Here is a 13,278-nt window from a genome sequence, read left to right as displayed (position 1 = left end):
TTATTTCCATGTGCCCCATACACTGTGAAGAGCATATCTTTAGTGTATTGCTACCAGAAAGTTGATCAAGGACCACCAAATAGGACTCAGTGAAAAATATTGTGGGGGCTCTTTTAAACACTTGCTGATCTTATTATTCTTTTAATCCATATGATTTCCAAGTTGAATTGTATCACAAATACTGGGCCTATACAAAAACTGTGAGTCTTGTCAATACATGGTTCTTGAGCTCAATGGAGTGTTACGAAGCCATCTAAGTAACTTGCCCAGATAAGTACAGCTCAGAGGACTTAACCTGAGATAGCTTGAGATAAACAGTTCCCTCTCTCTGCATCTCCTTTTCTGCTATACATCCACAACTAACCATTCTGATGGTTAGTCAAATATGAGTTTGTTGTTTGAGACAAGGGGTTGTTGACCTACCCAGTCAGGTCTTATAGTTTGATTTTAAAATGAGTTAATAAAACACTATATATGTGGGTTTAAGGTTATTTGTTTATTAAATGTGTGTTTAAGTTTTATTCTGAGGACCTGAGCTTTAATCTTGATGACTATTCAAATGATTTCATAGAATCACAGAATCATTAAGGTTGGAAAAGACCTCCAAGATCATCTGGTCCAACCATCCCCCTGTCACCAATGTCACCTGTTAACCAAGTCCCTAAGCACCACGTCCAACCTTTCCCTAAGGTTGGTGACTCCCACCACCTCCCTGAGCAACACCTTTCAATGCCTGACTGCTCTTTCTGAGAAGAAATGTCTCCTCATTTCCAACCTGAACCTTCCCTGGCACAACTTGAGGCCTCGATCTAAGGAGCCTATTCTTCTCAGGTGTGCATTTGAAAGAGAAATTGGCATAATACGTTACAGCAATTTTAAGAAATTGAGAGAACAAGGATTTTCAAACAGAGCACTGGGTTATACCCTATTAAAAATATAGGTTAAAAATAATTTTTAATTTTAATTAATAATAATAATAATAGTAATAAAATAAAAAAAAACTTCTAAAACCTAGTAACTCTTTACTGAATCACTAAAGACTAATATTCCCCAAATAAAAAATTAACAACCTGTTCTTGCGACAGTTTTGTAATATTCACTTGTAGAAGAGTTGGGGCTTGGAAGGGGAGGGTTGGAGAGACAATGTCTAACTTTGTTGAAATCAAACTGTGAAGTCAGATATTTTGAGGTTAATAATTCTTTTCCATCAAAAATCTATTGCCATGATAAGCTTTCATGTAACAGTGCACATATGACCAAATAAATTATCACCAATACTTTCTTGTTATGTATCCTTCCATGAATATATTTCATGAATTCCAGTGCTTGCAGTACATGCAGGTTTATGATTCTATCCTAAAACATCATAGCAGTTATTAAGTGAATATGAGTGACAATCTGAGAGCATCTCTCCATTATCTTCATCTATATGATCCTTAAAAAGTGTAGTGGGGAATCCTTATTTAATGTATAAAAATAACATCTAATAGCTGGAAAATGTTTTAAGTTCTTTTCAGTTGCAGGTTATAAGATAATCATCTTGCAGGAACATGCCTCAGCACTTCCATGTATTCAAGGTTGACAAAATGAAATATCTCCTTTAATTCTTTTGGCAGTTGAAGAAAAGTGAATGAAACCTTTTGTTATACAACCTTTAAATGAACACATCCGTAGGGTAGTTTTTGAGGGATGTACTACAGATTTGCATAATTAGCTAGAAGCTCTTTTTTTTTTTTCTTTTTTTCTCCACCAACTTGAAGGCAGAGTACTGTCTCCAAAGTTTAATATCAGCATTAAGAGCTGCAAATTTCACCATCAAAGTTCAAAACACTTGATCTTAGTATACTTTTAACAGTTTCAAAAGGTCCCAGTGTGGCTTCATTGCTGTCTCGAACAATCGAGCAGATAATGGATTTCACATTTCACAGTAACAGAAAACTGTCAAGAACCTTTTGAGGCATTAATGACTGTGGGCATAATATGCCCTTTAACTGTTCTCAGCTGAAGGAGAAACGTGGAGCTTTTGCCCTGAGTAGTTGGGTCTTTTGAGTGAATGATTCAAAGTTAAATTGTTGGTGTGCTAATGCGATTTATATGAACATCTATATATAATGTGATGTATTTTGTTGCTTCCGTAGAAGCCATCTTCAAATTAATTCACAATAAAAGAGGTTTCAGTTTTGCTCTTTGGATTTTGTGTTAGAATTATTATGATCTGTTGTAACGCAAGCTATTTTGAGTTTGACAAGCCATTGCAAACAAATGACAAAAAACTTCTCTGTCTACTACAGAAAGCTTTACAGCGGTTATTGCAGTCTTTATGCATCAGTGAAAATCATTTTCTTGCTCATTTCATGAAAAGCAAAATCTTTTTATCTTGTCTTTTGGGTGGAATGCTATTGCTGAGGCGATTGCTGTAGTCATGATTCATGGTGGGCTATGATTTGACCAACAGCAAATAAATATTAGCACATCTGGCTCCATATCACACCATGTTCATTGTGTTTGCTCTCTATCCTTTGTGTATTGAGCAAATAGTCTGTAGATATTGTGCCTTACACAGGCAGTATTTAACCCTTGATAATTACAGAGGGTGAAAACATCTTTCCATGGCAAATAACTGCATGTATAAGAAATGCCTAGCTGCATATTTTTATTTTTTTTAGTTAGATTTTGCTCTAAATGCATATTTCAGATATATCACTTGCAAGAACCTTTTGAGGCATTAATGACTGTAGGCATAATATGCCCTTTAACTGTTATCTGAAACAGATCTTTCATTTTCTCAGTGTTCAGTAAGGGTAGTGGTATTGAGCTTATGTGGCAAGACTCAGAGGTGGGCAGAGGGCTGCAGGGGTGGCCTCTGTGAGCAGAGCCCAGCAGCTGCCCTGTGTCAGACCAAAGCCAGCTCCAGCTGGCTCCAAAAGGGACCTGCTGCTGGCCAGAGTCAGGGAGTGATGCTGGGTGGGCCTCTGGGGGAGCGGATTGAAGGAAGGGGAAAAAAAAAAAAAAAAAAAAAGAAAAAAAAAAAGAGTGAGAAGCAGCCCTGTAGACCCCAAGGTCAGTGCAGAAGAAGGGCAGGAGGTGCTCCAGGTGCCAGAGAAGTTCCCCTGCAGCACATGGTGTACCATAGTGGAGCAGATCTCCATGCTGCAGCCTATGGGGAGGAGCCCACGCAGGAGCCCCCCGTGGGGGACCTGTGCTGGAGCAGTTTGCTCCTGGGGGATGGACCCCATGGTATGCAGCCGTGTTGGAGCAGTTCTTGGAGATCTGCTGCCTGTGGGCAGCCCCTGCAGGCTCAGTTGGGCCTCCCATGGAAGGGACCCCACGGGGAGCAGAGGCAGGGAGTGACCATGAAGGAACGGTGGAGATGAAGCATCAGGGACTGACTGCAGCCCCCATACCCCGTTCCCTTGTGCTGCTTGGGGGAAGGAGGTGGAATAAGGTGGATGGGAGAAGGTGTCTTTGCTTTCAGTTCTCATCGCTCTAGCCTGTTATCAATAGGCGATCAATTATATTAATCTCCTTATGCAGAGTCTGGTTTGCTTGTGACAATAATTGGTGAGGGATCTCCCTGTCCTCGTCTCATCTCTTGAGCCCTTTTAATCTTATTTTCTCTCCCTGCCCCATTGAGGAGGGGGAGTAAGAGAGTGATTGTGGAGCTCAGCTCCCCAGCAGGGTGAAACCACCACAGTAGTTCAGCTTCAGACAGTCAGACCCCACTCTAGGAAATAAATACTCGTTTCACTCAAGCCTAATTTTGTGCCTCATTCTGACCAGGTTCTCCCAGTATTATGAGATCACGGTGAACATTCAATCCATTATTGAGGGAAGCTTCCCCTTGCTTTGAAAATCCCAGTGTCTTTGCCCTGAGACTGAAGACAGTTTGCTTTTCTCAAATCCTTATTTCATAATTTACTCAGCGCTTCCAAAAACACCAGTGAAGAAACTGATGCATCAAAGCTGACATACACGTTAAGTTCTCAGAGCATCTGTTTCATAAAACAGAACATTTTTTAAAAAGATTAAGCATTTCCAAACTATATAGCTTTTGTAGATTTTCTTGACATTTCCAATCTTGCTTACACTTTTTTCATCCGTGTGCAAAATACAAAAAGATTGTGTTATAACAAGAAACATTTCAAGCATCCCTGACTTGCTTCATAGGTGCCATACAAGGTGTTGGAACTTCTGGATTTACTTGTTTTTTGTTAAAATACATTTATGTAGGCTGAATTCTTTCAGGTTCTTCAGTGTTTCTCTCCCGAAGTCTATTCAATTGTTTTGGATATCCCCTTCTTCATAAAAGAAGTGAAATAAAAAGCATCACTAATAAGAGTCAGCCTAAAGGGAGACATGCAGAGTTAACCAAGAGGAAAATCACATACATTTAGCTGAATGTTGCCTGAACTAGAGCTTCTCCATGGGCATCTCTGTTTGCTTGGGACGTCGACATTTGGGTATTTTCAGAAGTCATCACAAGAGAGAAGATGGTCTTTTGCCCCACAGTCTAGTCATACAGCTTCTTTTCAGACAAGGTGGAACCTGGATTCCAGACCCTCTTAAGCATGTAGGTGCATACCTACGTGTGCATACATGTGTGTGGCAGGGGTGGCAAGATGTCAGCTCCTGCTCTGTGGCAGAAGATTCTGCTTACCTCCCCATTGCTGGGGATGGCAGGTAGTCTCCATCCATTTAGCTGATGTTTGAAGAACGTGACACACAAAGAACTTGTGACAAAGATACGTGCGTGTGTGTGTATTGGTTATGTACGAAGGAGCTTTATTGTGAGGCCACTAAGCCATCCTGTCTACTGGAAAATGAAAACAGTTGTTTTATGCCTTTATGGGGTAAAGGAGGTCTGCAATCCAGCTGGAACCTGGATTCAGTTTGCTCCTGAAGGTCAGTACATAATACGAGGTTTCTTAAGTATAATGGGTCATTCTTTTTGCTGTTGTTGTTGTTTTTCCAATGCCAGTTGGTAACATTGCCTGTATGTGATGAACCTTACATGTTTATAACAATGTAAAAGGATCATTTCTAAACAGTGGTTTGTGTAACTCAAAGACACTGATGACAAATAAGGTATCTTGAATACTTTATTAGCAATGAAAACATTCCTCAAAGACATGATTCCACTTAAAATTCAGCTCCGTCAAGACAGAAAAGAGCTTCTCTCTTTCCTCTTACCTGTTGAATAAATTTAATATCTTCACACTAATCAGGAAGTTAAAATTACATCACTAGAAGTAGTAATATCCTCTTAAATACTGCTTTATGTTCTTGTGAAGTAGAGGAAAGCGATAGAAGACTTAAGAATAGCCTTGAAAAGAGATTTAAGGAATGAAAGCATATAGAATTTGTAATAAAGCTAGACAAATATTTTAATACTTTAGAAACCCTGACCTTGAATGCTAAAATACAGTAGTGCTTCACTCAAACCATGTATTAGAATAATTCATTAAAAAGTGTTCTCTGCATGTTGCACATCAGTTTTTGTTTGCATTGCTGCATTAAGTTCAAGGCACAGTTTTTATATTTTCATTTCTTTGTAATGAAAATTATAAAAAAAAAATAAACTACTAGTAATGTAAATATTTAAAATAGGAATAAATCCAGTATACTCAAATATCCATTATCAGGTCTCTTCTTGGCACAGACCGGAAACTAGTATAACATTGTCCACTCCAATTTCTCCAGTTTTGCCTTTCCCACGTTCTGATTCAAAAGTGATCTGTCATAAGGAAAGAGATGTATTAACAGTGAAAATGTAGTTTATCCAACCATTTAGCAACTTTTAAAAGTAATTAGTTACAATGCTATATTTGAGGAATGTTTTATTACAATACAGGAAAGACTTAATGACTCAAATCCTTGCAGCTTTTAAAATTTGTGAGTATTATTTGAACTAGGCTGATAATCCTCTGCACAGATTTACAGCACCAAATGGATTCATTTAATAAGATTACTTATTTTCATTGTACAAAGACAATGCAAATTGAGTGAAATCCTATTATAGTAATGTAACACTATCACAGTATGTGATGTTAGTTCCCCCCTTTACTTGAAGACATTACAATTATTCATTTTCCATCTCTCTGGATATATATCTGGTACATACATATGTATCTAACTACGATATACAAAATGGGTTACTAGTTATAGCAACATATACACACACACACATATAGTAAGTTTATTTTATGAATAGGATGTCCATGTTTTATTTTTTGTAGTCTGATTCTTAATTACATAACGGCTCTTCTACATCTTTCTAGTAGTGCAAAGAACCCTGAAAATGTCTAGCATTTCCTTTATGCTCACAGTATTCAACTGTGCCGCATAACCCTTTGCACAGCATTGAAGACATTCAGTCATGTAAATTACAATCAGGCTCTAAAATTTCAAGGAGAAACTTGCTGAAGCCCTGATTGAGGTAGTTTTCAGATATACATCAGGGCACAGTGCTCCCTGCTGGCTAGCATGTCCTGCTCCTAGGGTGATTGTCTGCTCTTGGTAATAAATGATGTCTCTTTTTGAACTAATGGTCTGGATAATGTGGTTTGAGAGCGTCCTTTTTTTATGAAATGGGGATATTTTTCATTTTTCCAGGGATATATGCGTGCCTTCTGTTGCATTATATATTAAACATATTTTGACTGTGACAATTTATGGTCTGATGTAGTTTTTACAAAATGATAGAATTACTGGCATTAGTGTCCTAACCAACTGGGGCAATTCAGTTATGAAATTACAACCAGATAATAACTTTTCTGCTTCCTAAAATCTGTGTTCCTGTTTCCCATTCCACATAAGCTGTTCAACTGCCAGTATGTGATGCCTATAAAACAGCTGGCGCAACATTCCAGGATTGGGAAATTAAGCTGTTGGTTATGGTAGTTGGCTTATGAACTGTGTTGTACTTACAGTGTTGGTTTTTTCAGCCCCCTGAAATATTTCTACTTTTCCAGTTCTCCACCTTTCATCTTTCCCTTTGTTCTCCTCCCAGACAGGAGCAGTTTTTTTGTTGGAGAGGAACACTCGAAGTTTCCCCACTCTCTCGCCAGCAAGTCGATAACTGAAAATCAAGCAGTAGCTGCTCTTTGGTTTGAGGTCATTGAGGAGAAGTTTTAGACGTCCCGTATCCTTCTTGTGGCCCACAAAGGCTGGAACTGCCATGTAGTACCCATCACCTTGTAACAAAAGAAAGAAAATACAACTTTAATCAACTTGAGCTATTTATTAGCAAATTGAGTAAAATTTCACTAAGAAAATAAGTAGAAGCTGTGTTACTTGAATAATTTAAAATCAGACTGGAGAAAAGCAGCAGGGATTATACTTTACAAGGAATCAGCCTGCACTGTTGGAAGTCAGATCAGTTTACAAAGGAGATGAGTTCATATTTCACTGGCAATTACAGTCATTCTTCCTTGCATTGCAATTGTCTGTGTCTTTCAAAGGCAAAATCAACCCAGTTTTTTCAAATGCAATAGCTTGAAACATGCTGCTGTGCCTCTGTGGTCAGATCATTTCCAGTACTTGAGCTATCTCAAAACTCTCCCCACTGTCCTCTGTAGTGATGACAAACTCATAAAGCAACTGACAGCTTATTCCACAAATCCTGTAGGACCAATGGAATGAATGAGACACACAAAGAGAGAAAGAAATAAAACATCTGGGCCCATAAATGAAGTCATAATCAGCAGATCTACGTTTGGGAAAATGGGTTAAGGTCAGGGTAAGGTCTTCCTGGAAGTGGCAGGACAGAGAAAGGAGATGGGGGAAAGGAGATACAAGGAGCAGGAGAGGAAGGATTAGCAAGGAAAAAACGGGATGGAAAGACTTTGACAGAAGAGACAGAGAACCTGTATGTTGGACTTGGAGAAAGTGGTCCACGGAATCCACTGGTTCCCACTGTAACACCTTCTGCAACATTTTTTGTGTCATGAGAAGATCACAGAATCATAGAATCACTGAATGGTTTGGGTTGGAAGGGACCTTAAGGATCATCTTGTACAAACCCCTGCCATGGGCAGGGACACCTCCCACTAGTCCAGGTTGCCCAAAGCCCCATCCATCCAGCCTGGCCTTGAACAATTCCAGGGATGGGGCATCCACAGCTTCTCTGGGCAACCTGTGCCAGGGCCTCATCACTCTCATAATGAAAAATGTCTTATATCCAACCTAAATTTACCCTCTTTCAGTTTAAAACCATTACCCCTTGTTCTGCCACTGTAGGCTCAGGTAAAATCTCTGTAATTCTTATAAGCCCTCTTTATTTATTGAAAGACCACAGTGAAGTCTCTCCAGAACGTTCTCTTCTCCAGGCTGAACAACCCCAACCCTCAGCCTTTCTTCATATGAGAAGTGCTCCAGCCCTCTGATCATCCTTGTGGCCCTCCTCTGGATTTACTCTAGCAGGTCCATATCCATTTCATGTTGGGAGCCCCAGAAGAGTTGGATGCAGCACCCCAGATGGGGTCTCACAGGAGCAGAGCAGAGGGGAGAATCACCTCCCTTGCCCTGTTGGCCACACTTCTTTTGGTGCAGCCCAGGATACAGTTGGCTTTCTGGGCTGCAAGCACACATTGCTGGCTCATGTTGAGTTTTTCATCTGCCACTATCCCCAAGTCCTTCTCATCAGGGCTACTCTCAATCCACTCATTACCCAGTCTGTATTGGTATTGGACATTGCCCTAACCCAAGTGCACTTGATCTTGTTGAACTTTATGAAGTTCACATGGGTGCAATCCTCAAGCCTGTAAAGGTCTCTCTGGATAACATTCCTTCCATGTAGTATATCAACTGCAGCCCTCAGCTTGGTGTCATCTGGGAACATGCTGAGGAACACTCAATGCCACTATCTCTATCACTGATGAAGATACTAAATAGTATTGGTCCCAGCATGGACCCTTGAGGAAAAGGGGAGAAGAGAAGGGGAGGAGAGAAGAAAACCCAATAATAACAAAAAGAATAATCAAAACAACTGATGCGCAATGCAACGGCTCACCACCAGCTGACTGATGCCCAGCCAGTCCCTGAGCAATGGCAGCACCACCTGGATAATTCCCCTCAGCTTTAATTATTCAGCACGATGCCATATGGGATGGGTTATCACTTTGGCCAGTTTGGGTCAGCTATTCTGTTCCCTCCCAGCTTCTTGTGCCCAGCTGGGCACCCCCAACCTCCTTGCTAGCAGGGCAGCATAAGAAGCTGAAAAGTCCTTGACTATGTGTAAGCACTGCACTAGCTAAAACATCACTGTGTTATCAGCATTATTCTCACCTAAATCCAAAACACAGCACCATGCCAGCTACTATGAAGAAAATGCATTCTATCCTGGATGAAACCAGGACATTAGGTATCAGTTTTTCTTAAGTAGCACCCTGCCCTTGCTTCACTCTAAGGAATGCCTTCACTATTTTGTCTTGTGGAGTTTGAGATCTCTGAGCTATCACAGTGCTATGTCTAAGCCATGTGAGTGGCAAGACTGCCACATCAATCTAAATGGCAAATATGTGGTTAAAGGTCCTACCAGCCTTGGAGCAACACAACATGTAGCTAATATGTTTCCCATTGTTTTGTACCTTGAAATTCTTATCAATTATTATTTTCTAATCTTTTTTTCTCATCTTTTAATTCCCTTGTGTTGAAATTACTAAGTACCAATTGCCACTAGATATTTCAAAGAAGCAGCTTCTACTCCCAGCCTTCTCTGCTGCCTCTATTTTATGATTATTTCTTTACAAAGAAAACCCACTGATAGGAAAATTAATTCTCTATTTCATTTTCTCCTCCATGCCCCCTTTTTTGGATGGGGTGAGACACCAAATCAAAGCATGGCTAGAGGGAAGATATTTAAATACCTCTATCTCGATCAGCAGGATTCCAGTCAAAGTCATCATTAGTATCTTGTTTCCAGTCGCAGACCCCTCGACTGAAGCTGCAATCAACTGGAAAAAAATAAATTGGCAATGGAGACACAGAGATAAGTGGAGTGTTATAAGTACTGATAAAAATAATTTGCTTTTTATTCACCTAGTTATGAGTGTATAGGTCATTCTAAAATTATGTGCAATCTGAGTTTGGATACTGTTGACCTAGATTAAATTGCAAAAAAAAACACAACACTAGAATTTCTGTAGTAATTCTTTCCTTAATTCACAGAAATATCTGTTGTGACTTTTTACTGCCAAATTTCCATATGCACATGATTTTATGTGCTGTGAGTTTTGTATACTGAATGCCTGCTGATTGCCAGGTGTAGTCTGAGATGTCAGTTTTGAACTCTCAACATCATAAGTAGTTTAGGATCTGCCAGCTTGCAAGCTTTACTCTCTCCATATGTGACACTGCTGTAGCTGTAATCAGCTGAGATGCACAAGCTCCAGTTCATTCCACTGAAAGCAAGAAGTTGTCCTCCCATGAGAGGAATCCTTTACTTCAGCACTCAATTTATATTATACAGAGCTGGAAATAGCCCAAATCAGTTGATCTTTAGAGCACGCTGCAAAAAATGTATCATCCAGAGCACACCACAGCCTTTGTGACTGTGCAGATGAAAAGCATCATATATAAAGAAATAAACACTGTAAAATGCCAGCATAACAGATCAGATTAAGAACAGTATGTCAGCCATCTCAAGTTCCTTAGAAAGAGGGATCCTTCTTGTGCTTTTCATGCATTTTATTATGAGACAGAGAAGTGCAGGACATGACATTTGAAGAGCATTACTGTATAAATTTAAGTCTTGTTTTCAAAAGCACTACTTTCTGACTTCAAAAACAAAATAAACAACAAAAACTATCTCACACTAAATGTCTGCTGGCATGATTGCCTTTTTTATTTCTTTTTAAGATCTGAAATCATATATCCATTGTTTTTTGGTGAAACCCACCTTGTCCTAAAATGAATCTCAGCTGCAGTGAATCCCAACATTTCAGCCCCTGCACACTTAGCTCATGACTCCACAGAGTGACTCCACAGTTGCTACCCTGTAAATGCATTAGCTCAATATGATCTCTCAGTTCCCTCCTTGGATTTTTTTTTTTTTCCTGGCTCTCGTAATCAGATCCTTACAGTCAGCTTCATCATTCTGTCCAAAGCCTGTTTTTAGCTTCTTGCTAGCTCCACTTACCTCAGAAAGGCTGCACGACTTAAAATCAAGTCACAGACTTGATTTTGGCAAAATCGCAGAAGAACTGTTTCCCACCAGGAGAGAGGGTGAGAGTGCTCCCTGATCTGCTTGTATGCTCTGCTTTGACCTGAGACACTCTGCAATCTGTTATAGTTACCAGAAGCCAGTGCAGTCTTATGCTAGCAAATGTGTGAAGTAGTTTCCTAGGGCATGTCAGAAATTTAAATTGTGTACATAAATTGGCAGGTCTTGGGCCTTGTATGTTCCACTGAATGATTTTACAACTTTTTTTTTTTTTTTTTTTTTTAATGTGAAAAAGAACAGAGTATCACCTTACTCTGATACCCACAGAACTTACTGATGAACTGGGAGCTATCATGAATTTATTTAGGCTATTTAAAATTTAGGGTAAATACTTATCCAGTCTTGTTCAGAGGATGCTCATTCCTGTTGATTACAAGACCAAAAAAAAGAAAATAGCTGAAGGACTTTGGGATATGGTTGTGTGCTATGCAGCACTCCTCTAACATGGCTGCATTTTGTAAGTAACCAAAATTACCTTATTTTTTCATGACTCCGAAATAAATAAGTAAAATTCAATTGCAAGTCATTTTTCCATGTGGGGGGACATTCTATACATGTCTTATCAACCGTTAAGGATGTTTTGAAAAGGACACAGAACCAGATTCTCACACTGGAACTGACAGAAAGGTTTTGCCAGATATTCACCAGATATTGTCTCTAAATGTTCATTAAGCTTTTGTTTTATGCTAAAGACTTAAAGAGTTTCTGAAGCTTAGGTGATACAGATTGTTATGAAACCATGCAATATGCAGGAAAATAAATATTACAGAATAAAAATAAAGTACCTTCTTGCTCTGGTCTCGAAACTGGAACTTTTCTCTGTGCCAGGAGAGGGCCAAAGGCGGCTGCTTCTTTACCCTGGGGAACTGGTGAAAACAACTCATCAAGTGCTGAATCATAACAGGAACAGAAAATGGAACTTTTTTCCTTTATACCAGTTGCCATAGTTTATTTAAATAATTCAATGTATGTGTTTTTCACTCCACCACCGAAATAACATTTCTAACCCCAGTTGGATACTAACTCTGAATATTAAAATGTTGCTTAAATTGCTAATTTCCACATCACTGTGCCTTCTAACATGTGGGCAATGGAGTTGCAAGGTTTGCAAGGTCAAATATCTTTGCACATGATCTTTCTTTGGCACGATGACCTGCTTTCTTGCTGAAAAATTTCAAGCAAGTTTCATCTTGCTGTAGATGAACACCATGAGATAGCAAAGCCAATGACTGAATGGCTTGGCAGCAGTTTGGAAACAAGAACCTCAAAAAAATGGGTAACGTGAGAAACTTTGTAAAAAGCCATAAACTTTGGGGGACCAAAGGCCCGCAGCTGTGAGTTCAGGTGAGGGACATCTGTAATAGGAGCTCTAGGGGATGATTTTTCCAAAGCTATGCTCTTTCCTGGGGCACGTGTTCTCCTGCAGGCCTCATGAGCTCTACTGTCTGTTGGGAAGGAAAGGTGCAGTGACTGCCCTGCATCTTCCTCACACTGCCTGCATCAGCTGGCAAGCACAGCCTGATGTTTTGATTGCCAGATGTGGTAGAAAATCCTGAGCAAGCTCTTTTGTAAAAAATGATTGACTTGTCCTGTGCCAAACTGGAAGAGTTGGTACAGAGTTGGAATGTTAGGTGCTTTCTCTACAATATCAGACTAAAGGAGGAACTGAAAGAAATGAAAAAAAAAAAAAACCAGCTGCAGCCTGAGAGATGAAGAAAAAACCTCTCATGTCTGTTGAGCTACAAAGGTAGAAGAAGCTTGCAAACTCTTATTTTCCATGGATTGTCAACCTGGGGCCTAAGTATTTTTGAAGTTCTGTGGTTAAGCTTCTTTTGTATTATTTTAAGTGGTGACTGGAAAAGTGTGCACACTAAAAAAAAAGATGACCTCAACTCCGTGTGGTGCCCACGTAAGTAACTAATCACACAAGGCCATTGCCTACTTTCAGTGGCAGAGGACTCTATCTGCTGTAAACACACATTCAGATGCTACCTGTGATGGATACATACATACTTGTGAATACAAGAAGAATCATTGAATCATTAAGGTTGGAAGAG

The 13,278-nt window shown here is 39.6% G+C and overlaps 1 protein-coding gene across 1 annotated transcript in view; it reads right to left on the bottom strand.

The window, feature by feature from the left end:
• Positions 1 to 5,081: 5,081 nt before the first annotated feature.
• EGFL6 (EGF like domain multiple 6) overlaps positions 5,082 to 13,278 on the bottom strand; it is a 45,804-nt gene continuing 37,607 nt past the window's right edge. Inside the window, exons 9-12 of the mRNA XM_084498230.1 lie at positions 12,007 to 12,087; positions 9,867 to 9,953; positions 6,928 to 7,193; positions 5,082 to 5,734 (exon numbers count right to left, since the gene is read on the bottom strand). Of these exons, the coding sequence (XP_084354356.1) occupies positions 5,639 to 5,734; positions 6,928 to 7,193; positions 9,867 to 9,953; positions 12,007 to 12,087 (530 nt within the window). The 3' untranslated portion in view covers positions 5,082 to 5,638. The remainder of the gene's footprint in view (positions 5,735 to 6,927; positions 7,194 to 9,866; positions 9,954 to 12,006; positions 12,088 to 13,278) is intronic.

The sequence above is a fragment of the Aythya ferina genome (assembly GCF_964211825.1).
Source record: "Aythya ferina genome assembly, chromosome: 1".
Classification (NCBI taxonomy): domain Eukaryota; kingdom Metazoa; phylum Chordata; class Aves; order Anseriformes; family Anatidae; genus Aythya; species Aythya ferina.
This window is presented reverse-complemented; position numbering and strand designations above follow the sequence as displayed.